This window comes from Onychostruthus taczanowskii, unplaced genomic scaffold (assembly GCF_017590055.1).
Source record: "Onychostruthus taczanowskii isolate IOZ18803 unplaced genomic scaffold, ASM1759005v1 scaffold92, whole genome shotgun sequence".
Lineage (NCBI taxonomy): Eukaryota > Metazoa > Chordata > Aves > Passeriformes > Passeridae > Onychostruthus > Onychostruthus taczanowskii.
This window is the reverse complement of record NW_024507213.1, coordinates 354,747-381,139: the sequence shown is the minus strand read 5'-3', so window position 1 is coordinate 381,139 and position 26,393 is coordinate 354,747. Positions and strand designations below refer to the sequence as shown.

The 26,393-nt window shown below is 43.3% G+C and overlaps 1 protein-coding gene across 1 annotated transcript in view; it reads right to left on the bottom strand.

Moving 5' to 3' along the window:
- Nucleotides 1-26,393, bottom strand: part of RASGRF2 (Ras protein specific guanine nucleotide releasing factor 2) — a 124,509-nt gene that overhangs the window by 66,292 nt on the left and 31,824 nt on the right. The window contains exons 2-7 of the mRNA XM_041426632.1: nucleotides 18,692-18,798; nucleotides 6,407-6,554; nucleotides 4,766-4,855; nucleotides 3,320-3,573; nucleotides 1,932-2,011; nucleotides 1,282-1,475 (exon numbers count right to left, since the gene is read on the bottom strand). Of these exons, the coding sequence (XP_041282566.1) occupies nucleotides 1,282-1,475; nucleotides 1,932-2,011; nucleotides 3,320-3,573; nucleotides 4,766-4,855; nucleotides 6,407-6,554; nucleotides 18,692-18,798 (873 nt within the window). The remainder of the gene's footprint in view (nucleotides 1-1,281; nucleotides 1,476-1,931; nucleotides 2,012-3,319; nucleotides 3,574-4,765; nucleotides 4,856-6,406; nucleotides 6,555-18,691; nucleotides 18,799-26,393) is intronic.

Sequence of the window (26,393 nt, the reverse complement as noted above, 5' to 3'; positions counted from 1 at the left end):
CGCAGGTGCTAATGGCTCCTTCGGCTAATACGAATAACTATCATTTACATAAGTGTCACTGATGCCCCTTTTTAATTTTATTTTCTCTATCTGGCCTGCCAGTGACTGCACAAACTGAGGGGGTTCACTATTCCTTGTGAGGAAAATGTCAGGTTAAATGAAAAAGACGTAAAATTCTCAGGCCAGTGCTTCACAGACATGGTAAAACAGCAGAAAATGCCTACTCCAGGCAGATCACAGTAAGACATCAGGAGGGTAAGCACAGTTTTCAAAACTTTCGCAGTTTATTTTTCATTTTCTAAAGACCAAGTCACTCAAGAGCAAAGCAGGAAACGAATTCTCAGTAAGGTGCTTATGGCTGTTCTAAGTTACTGAATATCATCTTCCTCTGGGCTTTATAATCAGGAGTCCTAAGTCAAGGACCTGCTCCTTGCTGATTTTCCTTGGTGTGGGAGGCCAGGTAGGTTCCGCAGGCAGGTGCTGTCGGCAGCACGGAAAGGATCTCCTCTTTGGGCCACACTGACAACTCCCCCAGCCCACCAGACGCCTGAGCCCACATGGGGTAACCACAGCCTCACCAGAGACAGGAGGACTCTTGGCATGGGGATCCAGTAGGGCTTATAAAAGGAAAAATTCCAAGGGCGTGGGTGAGGTGAGGGTAGGAGAGAGGCAGGAGCACAGGCTCAGCTGCACTGGGGAGCAGGGGCGGGGCCAGGGTATGTAACTGGGGTAGGGAGGCGGGGTCAGGACACAAATCACCCAATGGAAAAGGGGTCAGGGCAGAGCTGAAGTGAGATTGACATGGGACGCACCAATGGGAAAGCAGAGCGGGTGTGGTTTCTCAGGGGGAACCAATGGGGGAGCAAGGGGTGCAGAATTTTCTGGAACTGGGGGATGAGCAGAAGTCAGTTGGCAGCAGCACATTAACATTAAAAATCAAGGAGTCACGGGGAGTTGTGCCAGTCTGTCGCCCTAATTTACACAGTGGTGTCTTCCCGTGGCATTCCCACCCTCATGGGCCCCCTCACGGCTGTCCCCCACTCTTTGGTGCCATCCTCACCCCACACTCCCCCTCAGCATTCCTGAGACTGAGCGGAGATGAGCCAGCATAGCAGGGGAGGAGACCTCCACAGATCTCCATCAAAATAAATTACACCAAACTAATTTTCAGGAGAGTGCTTCTAGTTAAGCAAGAAGAGCCCTCAATCGATTGCAATGTCAGTAACACAAAATGAATCTACCAAACAGTAAAACCAAATACAAAAAGTACACATGGAGTACCTGAAACATGGGGTAGGTAAGGAAAGTTTCCAGCATTCTGCCCTCACATGCTGGGTTGGCTTCATATTGCTTCAAGAGTTTGTCAAAATCTCTGTTTTGCTTACAGTTTGCCAGCACTTGTAGGCTATATTGATGATTCCGAACAAATTCTTGATATATGTTCAGCATTGGCAGCAGAATGTCAAATAAGTCAGCTGGAAAAAGCAGAAAAATGCCTTTTTTTTTCCCCCCCCCAGCTACCCATGTATTAAAATACATTTTTAAAGAAAGCAGTGTTTTCTCAGGAAGTGAATTACTATAATCAGTTCTGTTTCCAATATACCAACAATTTAGAAACATTAAACATAGCTCTTTCACCTGCCCAGTGATGGTTGTTCTGCTTACCCAATGGTCAGATAGCATTACCAAAAATACAAGTCTAATCAATGCTTAGGGCAGAGGAATTCTCATATACAGACCATTACTGCCCATATGGAATTCCTACTACACCTGATCTTGTGGTTTTATGCATATATGTATACATTTTTATACATTCCCTTCAAAAGCGACTTTTAAGAAGTCTCGTCTTTAGAAAAAAAAAGAAAAATCCCTACTGAATTTTCAAAACTAAATATGAAAGTTATACCCCTCCAGAAAATAAAGTAACTTACCTAGAATTAAGGTAGGCCAGTTAGCTATTCTTGCTTTTAAGCCCTGGTGAAATATCTCATGAAGAAACATGATTGTTTCACTGAAAAACAAGTATTTAAACAAACAAAAAAAAATTCTGTTTTTATTTTCTGATTAATAATTCACAGAGAAACATCTCTTCCTCTTTTGCACTTTGCTAGAAAAAAAACAGAAGACAGTTATTGTTATGGAAATAAGTGCTTCCTTTTATTGCATTGTTTAAAAATACTAGCTCAGTGCTTCTAAAAAACTCATAGTATTCAATATAAATATTCTAGCATTATATTCATATTCTGGCAAGGGAAAGGAAACCTGCCTCATGACTAAAGGAACATATTCTATTTCTCAGAAGTTTGGGGCAGGCTTGGATGCAATCCCAGCCCTGTATCTAATGTTAGATGCCTCCTGGGCTACTTGAACATGCTCATTACAGCAGTACTTGGATGCCTAATGAAAGAACAGTTCTTTTTTTGCAGGATGTGAAAAGACAAGTGAGAGGGAAGGAGATTCCTTAGGCAGGACAACAGAAAATAGAAGCTTTGACGTTCTCATCCTCGGGGTCTTATCAGGATCATATGAGGCCACTAAGTCCAGTTTTGCTCTCTTAAGAGAAAAAAAGGAAACAGGAAAGGTGACAGGAAATTATGGGAACTGCCCTAAAAGGCACCATCTGTCCTTTTTTGCCTTTAGCAGAGGCAGACACAGAATGTAGGGAGGTGAAGAGGTCATGCTGGTCTCCAACAGCATCACCTGCAGCACCTTTGCCTGACAGCCCTGGAAAAGTATCTGGCTCAGTGACACCTCCTGCACAAGAGCCAAAACAGGGGCCAGGACTCTGCCTTCAGCTGAACCAGAGTGGGAATAAACATTCAGGGAAACCCACCAAAAAAAAACCCCAAATAAAAAGCCCAAACCTGTAGCCACGGTATTTTATGAAAAATCCTTTGCTAGGGTTTTTCTCCTATTCTAGCTGAGAAGCCTGAGAAAAGAAATGTAAACAATTCACTCTCTGATGGCTGTGGAATGTGCTCTGGACATTGTTTACCAACAGGAGCAGCTGGGGTTGGTGCATGTTGGTTGTTTCTGATCAATAATCAATCAAAGATGCAGCTGGCTCGGACTCTCTGGGAGTCAGGAGCCTTTGGTATCGTTCCTCTCCTGTCCTTCCTAGCCTCCTGATGGATCCTTTCTCTCTATTCTTTTAGTACAGTTTTAGTATAGCATTTATAACATAATATATATCATAATATAATAAATCAGCCTTCTGAAACACGGAGTCAAGATTCTCCTCTCTTCACTCATTCCGGGAGCGCCCGTTGGCTCAACCACACCAAGCCAACACAAAAGACCCCAAATAAATCCCCTATACCTGTTGAGGAAAATGCTGCTGACGTCGTCGTGGCTGATGGGAGGCTTCTTGGAGCTCGCTGCCATCCTCAGGGGCCGCAGGAAGCAGTTCACCAGGACATAAAGCTGGTGCACGTACTCAGACTCGGCCTCCACCATGTTGAAAACTATCTGGTTCCTCTTCCTCATGCTCTCTGCATGAGGAGAACAAATATAGTCTTGGACAATGGTTTTCCATTTTCTTCTGCACAGCCAGCCCCGCATAAAGCTCTGAACCTAAAAAGGGATCACGCAGGAAAAGAAAGTTAAAAAAACATATTACATGGCTTATGATAAGCTCTTCACTGCAGAAACAGCTTCCAAAATAAAAAGCTTTTGCTCAAAAGTAAAAATGTTCCCTTATTGATATATAATTGTTCTGTAATTAAATATATTTTACATTTTTGTTTGTTAAGGGTCATAATTGTTGCCAGGAAACACGCTGTAAAACATGGCATACATAGAAGGGAATCTTTCACTGCAAACTGGAGTGTTGTCCCCTTCCCATCAGCACAAGTGCAGTTCCTTCTTCCTCCCCCTAGAACATTTCTTTTATACCCCAAAGGTATCCTGCAATACCTCCAGGTAAAACATTCCAGCACAGACTCAATATCACTATTGGCAGAATTCTTGAATGATTTTTTAAGCTCAGTTTGCTTTCCATTTTGAACAGATAATACTTAGTATGGGTATTTAAAGCTTGTTATCAATACATTACTTGGTATCAGACATCAAGGCAACAAACATGGTATTCAAAAAGACAGATTATTGGCATTCTTAAAAAGCACCTCTGTGTCATGGAAAAATCTAACTAAGCACAATATTTATTGAAGTTGCAAGTGCATTAAAGATTACAGAAGAGGTCTACATCTGGCCACAGGAAATTTCATTATGTCTGTGCCCTGATCTTGATGTGGAGATCATTCATCTTGAATGAGAAGTGCAAAATTTCACTGGTATCAGTTTAGTCTGAAAAAAAAAACTTTAAATAAAAGGGGCCCAACTGTCAAAATGACCAAGACACAGAATACAGTGAATTGCATACAGATTCAAAGCTCTCTTGCTACTAAAAGGGGCATTCACAGCTTCTGCAACATTGGTTAATTTACACAAAAAGGAAAACTCACACCAAGTTACCAGCTCAGTGCTGACCCTGGCTTAAACTGCACACTCCAGAAAAAGACAGCAACTAGACACGTTCCATAAAGGATTTCATGCAAATACATCACAAGATTAAATGTGGCACTACAATACATGTAACTGAAGAGATTTAAGTAGGGGCAGGGCAACGGAAAACTTGCTATTCGACTATACTTTAAAAAAAAAAAAAAAAAAAAAAACAAAACCCAAAAAACACTAGACCAAAAAACAGAAGTACACCCCCTCATCCCACCCTCCTCCCTTTAAGCACAAAAGATCTCATGTTTACCTTCTTAATTTTTTTAATATCTGGATCTTCATCTTCCTGGTTGCCTTGATAAGGTCGCATTTTTTCCTTTGTTTTATTCAGTGCTACAATCTGACAAAACCAAACACTCATTAAGTGCTTCCTCGAGTTAAGGAAACTCTTGGTTGGAGAACTACCAGAACAACAATTTCCCCTTCCCCCAGCCTGTGGAAGGGGCACAGAATGACCAGCAAACATCTGGGGACAGGCACTGGGGCACTTCAGGCTAGCACAGTTCCCTGTCCAGCTGTAAGGGGGGCCCAGAACCAGCAGGTTCTGCCCCCAAAACAAACTGTGCCTTTTGGGCTTTATCAGCCTGGGACTGAAGCAAGGTTTTTAACAACATCCAGGGAATCAGAGCAGTCTGGGACAGTCCTTAACACCATCACAGCCAAACTCAAACCTGAAGGCAGGGAGGAAACAGTGAAATCAGTGGCATCCACTCTGCAAAGCAGTGTGTCATCTTAACAGGATGAAAGGATGACAGGATGTCAGGAAAAGTAACCCAATCAGCCCAACACACCCCAATACTTCAAAAAAAATTATTATTCTAAGGAGTCACAGGGGGACTGTAACATATTAACCTCACTGGGTTCTGCCATTTTCACAGAATACTACAGAAATTTTAAATACCACTGATGCCTAAAGTTTGAGATTTCATACTTTCCAGACTCTGTGCTGCATTAGTGTGGGACTCTGAACTTCATATAAAGTATTAGCAAGTTCTCCTCACAGCTCAGGCACACAGAACAATCCTTTTCCAGCCCCAGAACCAAGGACACCGCTGCAGCTTCAGCCCCAAAAAGTACAAACAACAGGGAATGGAGGAGAGCAACCTGGGAGGGTGGGATTGCACCACCAGGGAATGGAGGAGAGCAACCTGGGAGGGTGGGACTGCACCACCTGAGCTGGAACCGAACAATGAACCCAGTGTGGAAATGGACCAAAACTTATAAAACTGTGAGAACTCATGACTCAGAGTCCATCTTGGGTCCACCTTGGGTGCACCTTTGTAGCCACATCTCTCTTCATAGAAGAGAGCAGGCAGGCACAACTTCCCAAGGATATTTTCTGGGAATCGCAGCAAGGAACCTCAGAGAAAGAGAAAACAATTCTTATCTTTATTCTCTGCTCCTGTTGTTTTTGCACATGTGGAATGTGTTAGGGACATTGTTTACCTGAAGGGAGTTCTTAACTGGATTCTGATGATGGTTGTTTATATTAATTGGCCTGTTGGGTCAAAGCTGTGTCCTGACTGTCTCACACAGTCACAGGTTTTCCTGTAGCATTTTGTTTTTAGTATTCTTTAGAGTAGTATGTCTTCAATATAGTATAGTATAATATAATATAACATAGTTTTAATAAAGCAGTTGTTCAGCATTCTGAATCAATGGAGCGAGATGCCAACCATTCCCTGCATCAGGGGCTCCTGATTCTGCTATACCTCGGGAGGGGAGCCACAGCTGGGCTCTTGTACTGCCCAAGGTGCATCCTTTGAAGGCCTTTCAATAAACCCTACTTTTTTCCTTTAACTCTGTCTAGCCCTGCTCTAGGAGCCTCCCAAGGCATCCCCACAGCCACGCACCCAGCAGAAGGCTCCAGCCTGGTGGGGCTGGCCCTCACCTCCGACTTGAGCCTCTCGATCTCCGTGTCCTGGTCCTCCAGCTGGTGCCGGAGCTGGTTGGCCGCCACCTTCTCGGTCTCCACGATCTGCACCAGGTGGATGTACTTCTGCATCAGCACCTCCCGCTCAATCAGGATGTCCGAGTAGCTGCCAGAGAAAGATCAGGTCACTAAAAACAGCCAGATGCTGGGTTTTAGTATTTTTAGTTTAAGAAGGCTTCTGCTTCTGAAGGAAGTGTAAAAACAGACACTGCTTCAGGTGAAAAGATGTTTTAAATGATTCCTCTTCTGTGCCTAAAGAACTGTTCATAATAATCATTATTGTTCTTGGCATGATAGCCAACTGTGGAAAACATTACTACTTCTTGAGCCTCTCGATCTCTGTGTCCTGGTCCTCCAGCTGGTGCCGGAGCTGGTTGGCCGCCACCTTCTCGGTCTCCACGATCTGCACCAGGTGGATGTACTTCTGCATCAGCACCTCCCGCTCAATCAGGATGTCCGAGTAGCTGCCAGAGAAAGATCAGGTCACTAAAAACAGCCAGATGCTGGGTTTTAGTATTTTTAGTTTAAGAAGGCTTCTGCTTCTGAAGGAAGTGTAAAAACAGACACTGCTTCAGGTGAAAAGATGTTTTAAATGATTCCCCTTCTGTGCCTAAAGAACTGTTCATAATAGTAATGTTTTGCACAGTTGGCACGATAGCCAACTGTGCAAAACATTACTACTGTTAGATATTTATTATTGTTATATATTTCCTGTCATTAGTTATTTACTACTGTTATAGATCTAACTACAGTTAGAAATTTACTATTGTTAGACATATACTATTGTTAGATATTTACTTTGTTAGATATGTATCTATTGTTAAATACATACTCTTAGTAGATATTTAGAATAGAGACTTGACAAGGTAGAGGCTTGACAAGGAGGGGAATAATGCCTTAAGATTTAGTTTTCACATCATACTGATGCTGTACTGCATCAGTATATAACTCTGAACTTCCTATAAAGTGTTATATCTCCTCACAATTTACTTAGACAAAACAATCCTTTTCTAAACTAATACATTTTTAATAAACTTCTACTTTATTTCTTTATTCTGCCTAGCCTCTCTTCTAGATGTCCTCTCAAGGCATCAAAACCCCTCATGGGACTTGGACAGATAACACAGCCCCAGAGGCAATAAACTTGCAAAGACATGCTCGTTTGGCTTAAGTTATAATGTTATAAAGCAGCTTGATCATAAACCAGCCAAATCATAACCACCAAATCATCCGCATTGAAACAGTTTAATATCCTTTTTTAGACACAGGTGTAGCAGTACCCAGGTGCACAGTATTCAGCTGCTGAGGGCAAGATAACTGCACTTTTTATGAGCTTCTAATACTCATGCTAAGCCAAAGAACTCAGTAAACTCAGTTTGTTTTATTTATTTTAAGGTCTTGATTTTTTTCCCATCTTTTGGGAAGACTTGAAGGAGCATGTAGCACTTCATCAGAACTATTTCTCTCCATCTGCCAGATCAATTTATGGAAGAATTCCCATCAAAACTGTCACTTTAGTGTGCTAACACATGTTTTATTTTTTAGGCCTTTTTAAGATTACTGAAATAAATGCCTTTAATCCAGTCAGTATCAGGAACCACGGTACCAGTCTTTCCTTTAGCTCTTGGGCAGCTTTTCTCTGCAAAGGGACAATATCCCTAGTGTAATCAGATGCCAAAATTAGAGCACCACATCAGAAATGCTTCCCAGTGTTAGGCAGAGGAGAAATCAGTTTCTCCCTGTGCAGAATCTTCATCAGACTGACACTGAAGCAGCAAAATCCAGACACTTTGCTGCCTCTTACCCTGGGTTTTAGGAAGGTTGTTCCTCTGAGAATTACATAAATTTACAAGATAAAGAGCCAACAAAACACAGCAGAATGGAGGCCCTAAATCATTGACAAGGGATCCCTCACTGTTTGATATCACAACATTTTCCATTACTGAGTTTGAGCACAGCATTTAACAAAAGGAACTTTGGGATGGCAAATCTTTTCCTTTTAAAATTCTTCCTGCTTGTTATAGCACTCATAAAAAAATTAATATTTGCTATTAAATACTGTGAGGTTCCTAAAATTTCAGTAATGTACATCCTCTACAATGTGTTTTTTTCTGTAAATATTTACTTATATTTCAGTCAGTGTTAGTGCTCTTCCACACTGGAGGGGGCCAATATTAGCCACAGCTGTTGAATTCAACACCTAACCTGGAAAACAAGCTTGGATTTAAAACAATTAGAGTAAGTTCCCACAGCTGTCATAAAGTAAAATTTTTCCCCCTTGTACAGATTATAAAAAGAATAAGAAGTGAATTTAATTCTATTACATGTGCTGTTATATTTTGATTACTGCAGTAGTAAACAATACACTGGAAAAAGGAAGGTCATGGCATCTCTTCCAAGAAGTAAAAAACATGCATAAATAAATCTGTCCTGAAGCAATTCACTTATCACTCAGCTGTGCAAGAAAAAGCAGTGTAGTATGAGATAAGTTCTTCAAAATTTTTCAATTTTTTTTTGTTGTTTTGCAAGAATTCTGGAGGTTTTTTTCAGAAACCAGAGTACTTCACCTCTTTGCACCCTAAAAAGGCATTTGTACATTCTAAAAATTGTCTGAATCAAAAGCACTAATCATGTCTGAGGTAGCATAAATTGTTTTACAATGTTATCATGATCAAAATATATGTAACATGTGTAATAAAATGCTTTTATTTAAATTTAACATAAATACTCTTTCCTACCTAAAACCAAATCCAGACAGGTGAAACACTATCTTTTTCTATTCATCCTTTTCAAAATGTTCCAGAAGTTTTGCTACCAATTGTTTTCAATATATTTTGAGGGGTTTCACTTCAATTTAATTCAAACTGAGAAAAATAGAAGGACAATAGTAGGATACAGGATGAACTGCTCACAAAGGATGAACTGCAGATGTAGGACCCAAGATATTGTTGCATACAGTGCTTCTCTTTCACTTCCTTTAGGGGAAGAAATTTGTGTGTATTTCTTGGGTTCTTTAAATGCATTAAGCTGGACAGCTTTGCCTTACTGGGGAACAAGAAACTTTCCTCTGGAAAACTGAAGTTTTTGTTCTATTGAGATGCTCTTAGAGCAATTTATTGGGGGGCTTTGGCTGTCTAAAATGTCAGACTCATCCTGGAAACCAAACAACATCTCCTTCACTCCCATAATTAGCAGTACGAAGAAGAGTTAATTAGAAAAGCCTGTGTACACCTACACTAACTTATAATAGGCTAAATCCATTTTCCTTCTCAAAACTACTGCCGGGAAAGGAAAAATTAGAGGCTTTTGGAATAAACTTCACATTCTTCCAACAGCCCCTTCCATCCATCTCTCTGCATGCTTGAGTAGAGACCACCATGTCCAAATGTGTTAATCTGAATATGCAGAGTAATCCCAGTAGCCTTTCAAGAGGACAGGGTATCAATACTGACATGAGCACACATGTATAAAAAATCCCTGTCAGAGAAAATTGTACCAAAATGTTCAGATGTCAAAGCAACACAGAAAAATATACAAAACAACTTGTGGGCAGCCAGTCTAGGTCTGGTTTTTTGTCTCGGGTGTCGTTTAATAGAAAGAAACAACTGCTGCAAACCACAGCTTATACAGATTTTTATTAATATTTTATTGAGGGAAGCAATTCTGTAATGTCTAAAACATCCTGAAAGCTGAGGCTGAACCTGTCTACTGTAGGAACAGGGCTCAAACCAGGTATTTCAAGAACCTCAGACTGACCATCACCCACCACAAGGAGAGAGGAAGAAATTAATAAAACCCTGATAAAAAGTGCTGCACCATTTAGTCTGGCATGCTCAGAAAACCTAGGAAAACTGGAGAAAGCTGAACCATAGCCTCTGACAGCAAGCCAGGATAGAAGTTCCAGTAGTGCTGAAAGCTTTTGAATCTTGTCCCAAAATGAGACCAGAGTGATGGCTCATTGGAGCAGCCCATGCTAGTTGCACTGAAGCTGCTCAGTCTGCTGGGAGAAGCAGGCATTTGGTCTGGCCACATCAAACCACCCTCTTGAAAAGCAAAATGCACAGCCTAACTCACTCCTTATGAAAACCAGGCTCTGGCTGTCTGAAGGCAGAAGAAATTGCCTGCATCTGTCCCCACATCTGCCTCCAGCAGCTGCAGGATTCCTCAACAGAGGAGAAGGAGCCTCCAGACAGGTTTTAAAACCTGATGGCACAGTCATGGCCACAGCAGGGATGGGAACAGTAAAAGTTGCACTAGAACATAACCAATTCAATTCCAAGTGAGGTGCCTTGAGGTGTGATCCAGGGTTCTGAGGGATCCCTGTGCCAGACACAGCCACAGGGCACCACAAGAACTCCACGCCCCAAATGGTTTCTACTGCCTTTTAACTAAGAGGGGGAAATATGAGCTGGGAGACAGAAAAAGGAGGACAGGAAAAGTGGACCCAACAGCTAAAGTACTCAAATCATGTCCATAGGGAATGGCTCACTCAGGAGCAGGGTGTGCAGGGAGGGAAGGCCTGTTGTGTGGGATGGAGACTGTGCTCAAAACACCTCTCACCAGCCAGTGTGTCACCCACCAGACTCACACCTCACACCTAAACCAGCTGTTCCCATTGTCCTGGCACTCCAGCCAGGAAAAACTGACCACAGGAATTCATCCAAAAGCAAACTGGAGGAGAATGGTACCCCAGCTCACTGTGCAAAAGTGAGACAGAACTCAAAGCATGAGCAGCCATGAATCACAGATTTGTGGCATGGGATGGGTTGATGGGACATTAAAGATCAGCCACTGCTACCCCAGCCATGGCAGGGACACCTGCCACTGTCCCAGGTGCTCCCAGCCCTGTCCAGCCTGGCCTTGGGCACTGCCAGGGATCCAGGGGCAGCCCCAGCCGCCCTGGGCACCCTGTGCCAGGGCCTGCCCACCCTCACAGGGAACAATTCCCTCATAATATCAATTTAACGTGCTCTTTTAGTTTAAAACCATTCCTCCTCATCCTCTTGCTATCTGTCCATGTATAACCTTTTTCAGGAGCCCCTTACAGAGGAAAGCTCATGAAAAGCTGCCATGAGGTGTGCCCAGAATCCGTGGAAGGCATCTCCATGTCTCCTCTCAGGCTGAGAGTAGCCTCTCAACCACAGGGGTGTGAAACTTCTAATGGGCTTACAGGGAAGAGCATTTTGGGGCTGCACAAGGCTTGTTATGGAAGTGCAGGAACAAAAGGCAGGGAAAGGGAGGCATGGAATAGGTTTGAGGAGCAGCAAGCTTTGGAAAACACAGAGATTAGGGCACAAAAGGGGATAAAAGATCACAGGTAACCAGAGTGATCAATACACTTGTCTGGCCATAATCTGCACATCACCACCACTACCCATCCTGCCTTCTCACAAATCCACCTCTCACTCCTCTCCTTGGTGAGAGGACTCCATGTGTGCATCCCTGCAGCTCTTTTCAGGAGCCCCCTTACAGAGGAAAGCTCATGAAAAGCTGCCATGAGGTGTGCCCAGAATCCGTGGAAGGCATCTCCATGTCTCCTCTCAGGCTGAGAGTAGCCACCAGCCACAGGGGTGTGAAACTTCTAATGGGCTTACAGGGAAGAGCATTTTGGGGCTGCACAAGGCTTGTTATGGAAGTGCAGGAACAAAAGGCAGGGAAAGGGAGGCATGGAATAGGTTTGAGGAGCAGCAAGCTTTGGAAAACACAGAGATTAGGGCACAAAAGGGGATAAAAGATCACAGGTAACCAGAGTGATCAATACACTTGTCTGGCCATAATCTGCACATCACCACCACTACCCATCCTGCCTTCTCACCAAATCCACCTCTCATTCCTCTCCTTGGTGAGAGGACTCCGTGTGTGCATCCCTGCAGCTATCAGTGCCACTTTCTGGAGCTGGGACCAAGAGGCCACAGGTCCCTGCAGCTCCAGTGGCACGCAGGACAGGTGGGAGGTGTGAGCCTGGCCCAGGTGTGTGACCACCAGCCATGGCCCAGCCAGGCCAGCCAAGCGCGGGGGACACGCCAAGGCTGGGCTGGACCGGACTTGTGATTTGGCTGCTGGAAACAGCTTAAACTAAACTAAACCAAACTTTACTAAACCCAGCGGTTTAGTGACTAATTAGGAACTCCAGGCTGTTCTGCTTGACACAATGCAAAGCAAACAGAAGCAGCTTTGGGAACACCATGGGTTCGGGTGGCTGGCTGAGATGGCTCTGCAGGCCTTTGTGTGCCCAGCTGGAGCTGAGAGCAGCACGGGCACTTGCAGGGAGATGCCTCTGGGATTTCAGCTTTTATAGTTTTCAAATCCTGTGCTGCTTTAGGGTATAGCTCTAAACTCCATGTACAGTGTTAGCTACTGTATAAGTTAGTAGCTTGGGTCAGACAACACAATCCTTCTGGGCCTGAAACTCAAGGACACCCTACAGCCTCAGGCCCTGAAAGTATAAACAAAAGTGAATTGGGGGGAGCAAACTGGGGGTAAATGACTTCATTACCTGAAGCTGCAATTGGAGGACTAATCCCTGATATGTAAATGGACCAAACTTATAAGTGTGTGAAAAACTCATGACCATTGTCCATCTTGGGTGCGGCCTGTGGGAGGCTTCTGACAGCCCAAGCTGTCAGAATAAGTGGGCATTTAATAAATGCCCACTTTATTCTCTTAATCTTGTCAAGTCTTTGTTCTAGGCAGCCACTCCAAGGCATCACGTGGATGGAGGTCCAGGACAGCCTGCACAGCTCAGTGATTTTTGGGGGGCTCACACTGGGTGCTCCTCTCTGCCTCACTCCCAGCCCACCAGAAACCACAAAATTCTGGTCATTAAAGCACCAGGCCTCAGCTAACACAGCCTCACTGACAGCAAGGAATCAGCACAGGACAGCTCTGGGCTGCCACACTGAGATTACAACCCCCTGCAAAATACTGTGTGAAATACACAGCAAGGTGTGCCTGCAAATCTGAGAGAAAGCCCTTCTGCTTCTGTTTGTTTTTAATTTTAAATTGCCAGTTAGAGGGCAGTAGTTCCTTGTACCCCTTAAACAGTGACCCAGGCAAAAGAATTATTCCATTTTCCTCCCAGCTCTTCTCCCACATCACTTGTGCAGTGAGCAGACCTAGAGGAATGAGACTGATTACAACTAAGCTGGCAATAAATTAAAAAAGCATATTTCCTTTTCAAATCAGTTTCCCAATTATGTTCACACTTGTGCCTGCATGAAAGGAGGGTTTTTATTCCCATAGGTGGTAAAATTAAGACTTTGGAATAAGCTGAAGCAGAAAAGTCCAATAAATCATATTAATACTGCATTCATATATATATAAAAAAAAAAAATAACATAAGAGTTTTTGAGCTAAATGCAAAAAATCCTCATAATATAGAAGATTTTGTAAGAGAGAGTGATAAGTACACCTCATTGTATTGAGGGTGAAAGAGATTTCTTCATAAGAGAACCAGTTCTGGAAGAAAGCCAAAAACAGGACTTCCCAATGCAGTCACTGACAGAGGAATTAGGATTTACCAGGAATAAATCCTCCTTCCCAAAAATGTAGCTCAGGAGGAGCAAACCATGCTCTGCCACCCTGGATATTAATGAGAAACCAAAATAGTGACAATTCAAATAAAATGGAAGGGGGAGAAAACTTAGTACAGGTGTGGAACTGATAATGAGGTTCCAGTGAAATATACTGGATTAAATATCCCTCTTCCTGCTCAAAAGCCAAACAATCCCCCATGTGAGGAGAGGGCTCTGTGGACAGCAACATCACAGAAGAAAAGATTCTTTAGTTAGGTACTGGCATCCAAATAAAATTCTTATTTACCCAGAGTGGGCCATGGGGTGCAGTGAGATTGGAGCAGCCTTTTTTCAACACTCTGTTTATAACTGACAAAGTAAATTAGAGGTGGAAGAAATGTGGATGGCTACAAATATGTGATGGGGGAAAAAAATAATGATAAGCAGTCCAAAATTAGATTTTCTGTATGTCAATCTAAGAAAACAAAAGCTTCAACTACCTCAATTGCATTGTCTCAGCTAACACAGGGATTACTGCAGCTCCTCATGAGGCTGTGACCCTCTGGAAAGCAATTAAATACTTCCCTGTCTCAAATGCCAGCATATTCACAAGGAACATGATGTTCCCAGGTCTCTTTTCAATATAAGAGTAGTGGCAGTCTTCTCAATGCCTCCTACAATTTGTAACTAAGACACCTGAGATAGTACAAAAAAGCATCTTTAAAGTGCTACATAAAATGCCATTCATCAATTCCTAAAAAAAAACCTTAGGCTAGGCTCAAATCAACAGTGGCACTTCAGAAGCTGCCAAAACTTCTCCCATTTGTCAAAAACACAGATAAACTTAAGGGAAAAGGTCTAGATCATGCTGGAGGCAAAATTCAATCCCTAAAGACAATCTGTGCTCTTTTGTTCAATTAAGCTGGCAAGAAAAGTCTTAGACAATACTCAAAAACTATTACTTTATCCTCTGTTTATGTATCTTCAGCAAAAGACCCAATGGTTTAGTAACTAATTAGAAACTCCTGGCTGTTCTGCTCGACACAATGCAAAGCAAACAAAAGCAGCTTCCAGTGAAGTAGAAAATCATTAGAGCAAGGAGGTAAGCCACAATAGGGAAGGACACTCCATGCTTACCAACGAAGTTTTACAATTATTTTTTTTCTGGTCATTTGTTGTAATTTTGTGCGAGAAAACATAAGAAAGCAGTGTCTGTATCCCTGGGAAACTTGCCCAAGGAAATTTAGATACCTATGCAGAAACAGTGATGAAGAAAATCCCCCAAATGGCATAGGACCTTGAGACTGTTCCTCACAGAGATGCCCACAGTTCCATATCATCAGGAGGTAATATGTTTCTTTTGTTTCTATCAAATAAGATGGAAACAGACAAATAGCAAAAGGGGTGGAGATAAAAATACTGATCTTAGTTATCTCAGAGACCCACCTGTCCTGTACAACCTGCAATTACAACTCCCTGGTGGAGACAAAAGCCAGCCACCCTGACCCTGAATGTCACAACCAACTTCTCTGCAAATTCTCAATATTTTCAGCTGTGCATTGTTCACCATTGCCTTCATTTCGTGTCAGTTTTTACCTTGAAAATTCACGTGCGGCATATTTACAGACTGAACTAAAAGGACAAAAAAATTTACCTCATGTTATGGAGCTCTTCTTGCTTATGTGCCTTTTACACCAGGCAATGGGTAGGAATCCCAGGATCACTGAGGGTGGAAAATGCACCCCAGCCCATCCAGTCCCAGCTGTGCCCAGTTCCCCACCTTGTCCCCAGCCCAGGGCTCTGGGTGCCACCTCCAGGTGCCACCTCCAGGGATGGGCACTCCAGACCCCCCTGGGCAGTGCCAAGGCAGTCCCTGAGCCCCCTTTCCATAGGGAAATTCCTGCTGTGCCCACCCTGAGCCTGCCCTGGCCCAGCCTGAGGCCGTTCCCTCTCCTCCAGTCCCAGTCCTTGGAAGAAGAGCCCAAATCTCCCCTGTGTGTCTCCTCCTGGCAGGGAAAGCTTGTGGCAAAACCAAACAGTTGCTGCAGAGAGGGAAGCCCAGGATGCTGATGTCCCTGGATGCCCATGAGCACGAGGCAAAAAGCCCTGCTCCCTTCCTCACTCACAAGTAGGATGCCTTGATTCAGCTTTTATGTTTTTCAGATCCTGTGCTGCATTAGTAGATAACTCTGAAGTCCAAATACAGCGTTAGTTCCTGTCTTCACATTTGGGTCAGACAACACAATCCCTCTGGGCCTGAAACTCCAGGGCACCCTACAGCCTCAGGCCCTGAAGTATAAACAAAAGTGAATTGGGGAGAGCAAACTGGGGGGAAATGATTCATTACCTGGAGGTGGAACTGGAGGATTAACCCCTGAAATGTAAGTTGACCAAACTTAAAATTGCCTGAAAAACTCGTGACCATTGTCCATCTTGGGTGTGGCCTGTGGGAGGCTCCAGACTGCCCAAGCTGCACCTATTGAAGGCCTTTAATAAATACCCACTTTATTCTATTACTCTTGTCTAACCTCTGCTCCAGGCAGCCACTCCAAGGCATCAAGCACTGCACAGCAGAGCCTGTCCCATACCAGGACAAGCAATGCAGCAGCCCAGGGACCCCCAGGGCACAGGGTGATTGTGGTCACCCAGAGCTGCACCACTGCCCACCCTGCAGGGCTGTCCTGGGAGAGGACAGGGCTACACTCAGCTGGCACCAGCCATACCTTCGGTTTTATCTTTCATATTTTCCATATTTTCTGTGCTGCATTAGTATGTAACTCTGAACGTCATGTAAAGTGTCAGCAGCTCTCCTCACAGCTCAGGCACACAGAACAATCCTTTGCCAGCCCCAGAACCAAGGACACTGCTGCAGCTTCAGCCCCAAAAGTGCAAACAGCAGGGGATGGAGGAGAGCAACTTGGGAGGGTGGGACTGCATCAGCTGAGCTGGAACTGAACAATGAACCCAGTGTGGAAATGGACCAAAACTTATAAAAGTGTGAGAACTCGTGACTCAGAGTCCATCTTGGGTGCACCTTGGGTGGAGCCTTGGCCAGACTTTTGTGCTGCCCAAGGTGCATCCTTTGAGGCCTTTTAATAAATCTCCACTTTATTCCTTTAACACTGTCTAACCTGTGTTCTAGGCAGCCTCTCCAGGCATCACCAGCCCAAGAGGAGGACACAGATCCCAACGCTGGCTGCCCAGGCAGCGCAAGGCCTACAGCCCCAGGGCCTCACTTCACAAGCTCTAAATTAAAAACTACGAGCTGCTCATGTTCAATTTTAGTTCTGAAGCAGAATCACTTCTGTTTACATGGCTCGTGTCCTAAGCAATTCAGGAGCTGCCTGGCTCCTTGTGCGTTACCATGGCACTGCAGATTAGCTGAGGTGAGTGTGGATGGGAGGAGGCTGCAGAAAGTGCATTTCAGCAGCAGCTTTCCCTCCTGTTATAGATGGCAAATGCAGTTATTGGCTCTCACATTTATCTATTAGCTTTTGTTTTGCAAGTTATTATTGATCATAAAGATCCTGATATAGTACAATTCGTAATTCCTTTTAACTGCTTTTTGGTATAGTATGATCTGTCAGTTTATGTATGCATGGCATAGTTTTTATAAATAGTAAATAATAATTTGAGAAATATCTTGTTTCTTAGGGTGTAGCATAATATTAAAATAGAGACTGTCTGATGTTAACATGCTGTAACTAACTAACTGAATGGTGTAAGATAATTATGTGGTTCCTAGCATTTGCAGACTGAGTGGTAAAATAAGAGTGACAAAAACCAGAACCCAATTTACTGACTCCTCGTTACCAGGGAGTGTAAAAACAACATGATGGAACCACAAGAAGAAATAAAATATATTGGTTTAATTTACAAGATGGCATGCAGACAAGTCAAAGGTTAAACTCAAGCAAAAGAACATCTAAACCCAAAGGAATGTTTGAATATATACATATTCAACTCAAACTCTTATGAATATGCATGCACCCCCTGTAATGTAACAGTATATAGAGAGCATGATTTAGGTTAATGGTGTTCTTTTGGCAAATAGCCAAGCACCCCAACACTAGATTTTATCCCCTTTATCCCTTATTAAACTTCTAAACTTTCTGAAGAGCGAGCATGGTTTCTCACACCTCCTGCATTCCTCAGGCCTTCAGTGAGATTTCTTTAATTTAGATTGCACCTAAACCGTGGCCACTTGCCACACAGGCCTCCCCTCAGGCACAGACTAATGCATGGCTCAAGGTCCTACCACATCCCTTTTCACAAAACTGTGGTTCAGAATTGCAGTTTTGAAGTCAAAATTTTATTTGTCACACTTCATTATCTTAATGGCCTGACTCCTCTTTCTTACATTTATTTCTCTGTAAGAGTTTTTAAGGAAAAAGTCATTTATTCATCTGTCATATCATTAATTTCCTCGTTCACGTGACACACTTGTCTCTAACAGAACACTAATCCTAGGGCTTCTTTCTAATGAAACACTATTTTTTCTGAACTAATTTCAACTGCAGCACAGTTGCTTATGAAAGATAAAAGCAAGTGAAATAAGCATTGAATGTTAAAGGTGTTTTTTTCCTATAAGGTACTCACGAATTGCAAACAACACCCAACTAATAATGTAATCATTTCTTTCTGTTTGGAAGGTGGGTTTAGGTTCTCAAAGTATTATCCATTTATCTGTAATAAAATGGATCAGAGGGTCACAAATTGAGTTTCATACCTTGCTTGGTGAATAGCTTCTACCCACTCATCTCCATCAACCTCATCCTCACAACGCAGCTCCAGTGGCTTCTGCCCCTCATGGCCAAAGAGAACAGTAAAGTAATGCTGCAAATTAGAACAAAGGAAAAAAAGGTTCAGAAATTTGTACATTTGACACCTAAAATTTTAAAAATAAACAAAAAAACAACCAAACAAAAAATACAAAACACAAAAAAAGTCCCACCCAGCAAATAAAAAGCACCAGAAAACTTTTCTATACTCAGCTCAATGTGCTGCCAGCCCAAGGAAGATGTGTTTTAAGTTTTAGTCTTGGAACATGGATTGAAGTTAAAACTACCCTGAAAAAAATTCCCCTGTGTATCAAGGTAATAGCTTTCATGTACTTATTGCTAAGTTATTGTTCTTAAACTTCCACATCCAAGACAACAAAATGCAATTCCCTAAAGAGCTCATAAGCCAAGCACAATAACAGAACTACAGTGGGGTGCCTTCAGTTCTCTCACACATTTTTTAACCTAAAAGTTCCCTCACAAGCCAGCGTGGGGACCCAAGCCTGGAACCACCACCTCCTCCTCCCAAATCCCAAAAATGCAGACTGTGCACAGGCTCCAGCTTACTCCCCACCTTCCCAGAAGAACAGGGACCCTTCTCATCCATCACACTCCCTAAACATGTTTCCCCCTCTCTCAAGAAGCCTCACCCATAACTGTATGGCAGCTACCTTTTGTTTTCACAACAAAATGCTATTCACCCAAAAATCTGGCATTTCTTGCACGAAGGGCACTGCCCTGGTGTGTTCCACAGAACTTTCAAGGAGGTTTTTGTGTCAGAATGCAGCATAAAAAGATTTAGCTGGTGGGGAGGGGAGAGACACTTTAGCTCCCATTTCACAGGGATATGTATAACCTTATTTTGCACAGCTTGTGTACCAGCTTACAGCCAGGCAGCAAGCAGGCCTCTTCCAGCTCAGATGAAAACAGGTCAGAAAAATATTCTACCTAAACACACCTTTAACTTCCACAGGTGCCCTAAATGCACCCTTTAGAAATCCAGATGTTTCACAGGCAGGAGGATGAGTGAGGGTGATAAAAACATCTGGGTTTGGGTCTGAGGTCATTCAGGACCAATTCTGACTGAACTTCTCTGGATCTCCCCACTGTCCTCACTGCCCAGAGCTCCTCCAGCCTCGTCCACCTCCACACCTGTGCTCAGGGAACAGAAATTCCTGTCTGGGCTCCAACAGACAAACTTGAGCACTCCTACACTCTGCTTCCTTTTGGGTAACGTGAGCACAAAAAAAGGCATTCCAGGAGGAGAAATTATTCACTTGTGCATTGTATTAGTTTGTTATACATCACTCTGCATATAAAATGCACTCTTCATGCAGAAGAGCACCAGAACTGCAGGATTACAGACAATCACAACAGAAATTAGGCCAAATCAGAAGCAGTATTCATATTTAAGAGGCTTTAACTAAAGGAAGTTCAGGCTCAGACCTGTTAGGTTTCAGAAACTAAACAGCTCCAGAGCCCAAATGAGGAATAATAAATGAGTACAAGGACAATCTTATAACCTGTGGTGTTTCAACTGAGCATATCACTTAAACCTGAATACCATGAATAGAGAGGAAAAACCCATTTAATCAGGTCCATAGGATTCTCCATAGCAGTGAAAGATAAAAACTTTTACAACAATACAGTGCAGTTGAAAATAACCTCCAGCACAGTGAAAAGTGCAGCAAGATTACACACAAATGTGCTCTGTTTATAGAGTGGAATAGTCTATTTTAAAAAGCATATTTAAAGATAAATCACACTGTTCAGCACTGCATATTATGTAACAAGTTATTTGCGTTTCATAAAGCTGTTACATATAAAATTAGAATAAAGACACAAGTGCAGACAAGCACTGGATGTAATCCCATTGTGTGGGGATTCAAGTTAAAGGGAGAGACAATGTCAGAGTCCTCCCTACTTCTGAAGTGCAGCAACTCAGACCTCTGTAAAGCAAGACTTGCAGTGATCTCATGCCACAGAATTTAAACTCAGAGGTGTGCAGTTACCATGGTGACAGGCACGCCAGAAACACACAGTTAGACCAGGAAAATGCATGCATTTAAACTAACTTAGAGGGCAGCCACACCAGGTCCAGACCCAACGGCAACTATAGCTAAATTACAGAAGGCATTTTTTATGCAATCACCCACATCTGTCAGCCCCCCAAACAGGCATATTGCATTCAAGCATCAGCATCAGCTCTCACTTCATTTATCCAGAAAGAGTCAATTCTAGAGGAAGAAAAGTGCAAGAAAAATACCATAACATGTCTCTAAAAAGAATCTCAAAGTCATCTTTAAATTATCTTTTCAAAATAAATGTTGCTCATTAAAAAAAATAATTTACTACAAGAAAATCAGATGGTGTCTGTGATGCACTATTACATTCTCCATAAGTGATGTATGTGAGTGGGCCTGTATATATAATTACACAAAGACAGTATAATTTTAGCACTGCCATTCAATGCCAAACAGTTCACCTTGCACATCACTGCAGCACAGTACAGGTAAAAAGCACCCTTCTGCAGACACACCATCCTTTTCCTCAAGGGAAACCAGTAAATATTTAAGCACTGTAGCACATATTTACATCAACTACCCTCATCACCATCATTATCCCGTCTGCTGGATATCAGGAACACACTTGTGTTTCAAGTTCAGCTAGACAATTCTGTTGTTTATTCTGAAAACCACTGGAATCACAGAGGGTCATATGAACAATCTGTGTTTTGACATAAAACAAATGAAGTAATTTCATTTCAAGATGTCTTTTCAGTATTGAGGTGCACACAAGTGACACAGCAAGGCTTCATTTGCACAAAAACACCTTTGGCTGAGTTCTTGAAGGTAAAGCTGGCGAAAAAAAGAGGAGGGAGAGCTTCAGGTACCTGGCACGGGTATGAAGGCACGACTGACAGCCAAGGAAGGAGTGAGGGACATCAGGAGCACTGATGGGTGCCTGCTGCAGAGACGAGGCTCAGACTCGGGGTGCAGAAATCCTGCACCAGAGCTGGGCTGCCCAGCAGCTCACAGCACAGCTCTGCCCTTGCACAACTGCCCAAGGCATGGCAGCGCTCAAAACAGGGCAGCAAAACCTCTGCAGCTCCAACATTTCCCCTTCAGAGGGCAAAAATCACCGTTCTGACTAAAAAAAAAAAAAATCAATCAGAAAAACTCCCGGCAAAAAAAAAAAAAAAGTGCGCAACAACACAGCAAACAAACAAACAAAAAATACACAGAAAACACCAGAAAAAAAAAAATTCAAAGGCCACCTCCCCCAGAAAATAGGGGAAAAAAATATTAACCCAAATGCTACATGCCCTGTGACAGAAATACTGCTTTTCAGACCACTGGGGCCAATGAGTGGTGATGCCCCAAACAACCCTGTGAGTGAAGCCCTGAGGGACCCAGAGGAATGAGGGTGCCCTGTCACAGGCAGGGGAGCTGCTGCCCCAGGGAATGCCACCTGGCAGCTCCCCTGCCAGCCCTGCCTTCAGCTCCTCCTGAATTCCATCAGCTTCCACTGCCCAGGAGGCAAAGCTCACACTGGGGAAATGATGCAAGTGCCAGCAGTGCTTTTGGAATCCCACCCTCCCATCAGCAGGGCCAGCCAACAGGTTAATCATGTTCCAAAGAGCTCCAGGGTGACACCAAATTGTCCTGTGAACCTCCAGATGGTGTGTGTGCTGTGGCAATATAACCTTCCCGTGGTCTGCCCTTCCCTAAGATTTCCTTGCTAAACATAAAACTAATTTATAATAATGTACTGTGAAATTGTCATTTTAAAACTTAGTTGTGCCATGATCTGGCCAGTTTTAAAAAAAAAACAAAAAAAAAAAAAAAAAAAAAAAAAAAAAAAAAAAAAAAAAAAAAAAAAAAAAAAAAAAAAAAACAAGAAAACCCCCGGAAAAAAAAAAAAAAAAAAAGTGTGCAACAACACAGCAAACAAACAAACAAAAAATACACAGAAAACACCAGAAAAAAAAAAAAAATCAAAGGCCACCTCCCCCAAAAAATAGGGGAAAAAAATATTAACCCAAATGCTACATGCCCTGTGACAGAAATACTGCTTTTCAGACCACTGGGGCCAATGAGTGGTGATGCCCCAAACAACCCTGTGAGTGAAGCCCTGAGGGACCCAGAGGAATGAGGGTGCCCTGTCACAGGCAGGGGAGCTGCTGCCCCAGGGAATGCCACCTGGCAGCTCCCCTGCCAGCCCTGCCTTCAGCTCCTCCTGAATTCCATCAGCTTCCACTGCCCAGGAGGCAAAGCTCACACTGGGGAAATGATGCAAGTGCCAGCAGTGCTTTTGGAATCCCACCCTCCCATCAGCAGGGCCAGCCAACAGGTTAATCATGTTCCAAAGAGCTCCAGGGTGACACCAAATTGTCCTGTGAACCTCCAGATGGTGTGTGTGCTGTGGCAATATAACCTTCCCGTGGTCTGCCCTTCCCTAAGATTTCCTTGCTAAACATAAAACTAATTTATAATAATGTACTGTGAAATTGTCATTTTAAAACTTAGTTGTGCCATGATCTGGCCAGGGGCTATTTCCTGATTTTGCACCAATTTATTGCAGTCCTGGCTTAACTGTTCAAGCCAGGACATTGAGAGTAAGTTAAAAAGAAAATTACAGGCATCAATATTGATAAGAATGGAAATCAGAAATGAAAAACAATGGTGGAAAATTTGTCTGTGTACCAAGATTGCTACCAAAACATTAAGAGCCCTACCAAAAGCCTACCTTCAATGTGAGGCATGAGGAAGCTTAATCATTTGCCATGTATTTAAGGCTTACATTCACTGCCTGATGTTTGCAAGGGTGTGTTGCAAACCTTTGATGCTGGAAAAGGTGGCAGAGGTGATTAATTAAAATTTGACATGACAAGCTAAAAATATTTATTGTTCTTGACTTCTGAAGACATTTTCATTTCAGAATCTGGAAGCCTGTGTGCATCCTGAAATGCAAGTAAATTACTGAGCAAAAGAGAACAACCACTGCAGCAACTGAAAACTCCTCAGTAATCCCAGAAGGAAAAGCAGCAAATTGCAGTCTAAATCAAAGCAGCTTATGCTATCCAAGGACACATTAACTCATGGAGTTTTCAAATGTGTTCTACTGACAGTATTTTGCCCAGCCTCTGAAACACAGAACAAAATGTGTATTCTGTATTACTCACATCCTGAGGAAAGGGAAGGAAAAGAAGGGCAAGTGTTGGGAAGAAGGCAGCACCTCTAGGAGGGAGTAAGTGGGCAAGGATGAATGTGTGGAGGTGAGGGAAATGTTTGGGGGAGAAGGCAGCAACCCCTCACAGAGAGAGATCATTTATAACAATGTGTGGTGTCAGGACAAGGGGAATGGTTTCAGTGAGAGGAGAGTGAGGTGGGATATTGGGAATTAGGAATTGTTCCCCGGCAGGGTGGGCAGGCCTGGGATGGAGCTCCCAGAGCAGCTGCGGCTGCCCCTGGATCCCTGGAAGTGTCCAAAGGCAGGCTGGAGCAGCCTGGGACAGTGGAGGTGTCCCTGCCATGTCAGGGGTGGGATGGATGGGCTTTAGGGTCCCCTCCAACCCAAACCATCCCGTAATTCCATGGCTGTGCCAGCAGCATGGTGGGCAGGAGAGTTCCTCTCTGCCAGGGAAGATTCCCCCGTGCTGGGACTTGCTGTGCCACCACTCCTGGCAGGAAACCCACGTCCCATTGCTGCTAAATTAGCATGAGAACGGGATGATGACAGGACTGAGAATTCATTTTGAAGTTTCCAGGGAGATCTACTGAGCCAACACATTTCATGCTTGTATCACACCAATTAGTAGAAGCTATAATGAGAACAGGATTAGTGGACATCAGAATTAACACGATGTACTCGGGAAGAGTCAGATGGTTTTTGTACAAGGATGGCATCTCCTGTAAACCCAGAGGAGCTCTCAGAGGGGTCAACAGGTGTTTGGATTGCAACAAAAATGGTTTTCACAGCGATTCTGACAGATATTTAGGGAAATGCTTAAGCATCTAGGACTTAAAAAAAAAGTGTCACTCTACAGATGAATAAAAAGACAAAAGAAAACAATTCTGATCAGAAGCTAGGAAACAGTTGAAATGTTGGGCCATCTGTCAGTTCTTAGAATGAAACAAAGTCAGCAAAGGGCTTCCTCGAGGAATTCTGTTGAGGACTGGGACAGCCATTACAAAGGATGACAAAGTTTGTAAACTGTTTGAGATAGAAATGATGACAATCTACTATTAAGAACTTCAACAGGCCTGAGTTACTGGTGAGCAAGATGGCAGAAGGAATAAATTGTCATCAACGCAAAGGCACACACGTGAGGAAAAACATTCCAAGCTTCACCTGTGGGAAGATGGACTTTGTGTTTGGCAGCACCACTCAGGAGCAAGATCCCAGGAAAGGTTCCATGAAAACACCATCCCAATGCTCAGCATTGCCAAAAGAAGCAAATCAGACCACAGGGGTGGCTGGAAAGAAGCAGAACAAAGTGAACAAGGCAGTTACACTACGAAGCACCCAGAGTACCATGGGCACTTCTGGACTTTTCACATGGACATAAATTGGAAAAGCTTCAGAAAAAAACAGAAGTGGTATGGAAAGGGTTGGGTGTGTCCCAGCTGGATAAGCAAAAAACTTAATCTGGGACTCTTCAGTGCAGAGAAAGGACAAGGGATGATGGTTTGGTGGTGGAGGAGGCCAATTCAGACTGGATATGAGGAAGGAGTGGTTTCCCATGAGGGTGATGAGGCCCTGCCCTGCCCAGGAGGAGGTGGGTGCCCCATCCCTGGGACAGTCAAGGTGTGGCTGCAGGGCTCTGACCCACCTGATCAAGGTGAGGAAGTCACAGCTCATTGCAGGGAGGGCTGGACCAGGAAACCCTTAAAAGGTCCCTTCCAACCAGAATGTTCTGTAATTCAATGGAAGGGACAACTTTGGGGACACAACAGAAGTCTGAAAACCAGGAGGTGTACAAAGTGGATGAATAGGATGTCACAGGTCTGCTTCTTTTCCAATTAAAAGTAAAAATATCTATTAAACAAAGGTCAGAGGAAACAGCTTCAAAACAAACAGAAGAAAGTGGTTTTTCACAGAGCTGGTGATAGTCTGGTGATGCTCTGTGACAAAGGAGGTGGTAAATGCAGTGGCAGTGATGTGCAGGGAGAGCAGAGGGCTCACTGTGCAGAATTTCTGGGCTAGCAAACACACAGAATTCACATGTTTGTAATGCAAACAGTCCTGAAGCTGAAAATAACTGGAAAGTCATTTCAGAGCAGAGGGAAGGGAAAAGTAAAATAAGTATTAAATACATGCTTTCCCCATCATGTCCTCACAGCCACTGTGTGGCACAGGTAATTAGAGCAGTTGGACCTTGGTTGAAGCCTTTCTCATAGTCCTAGAGGGGCTAATTAAAATTTCCCTTGGTGGCATGAGAGTCTTCTACAGCCTTCAGATTGCTCTGCACCTGATTATAAACGAGATGTGCTGGTTCCTTCATGAAGTGCTGGCTCTAACAAGTTTCCTGGGGTTTTTCTTGCTGGTTTTGGGCTCAATTTTGATTCTTTAAAAAAATAAAGAAGTAATTTGCAAACCTGGTAGAAACATACTGGAGTATTTCAGGTTCTGTGTTTCTTTCTGGTG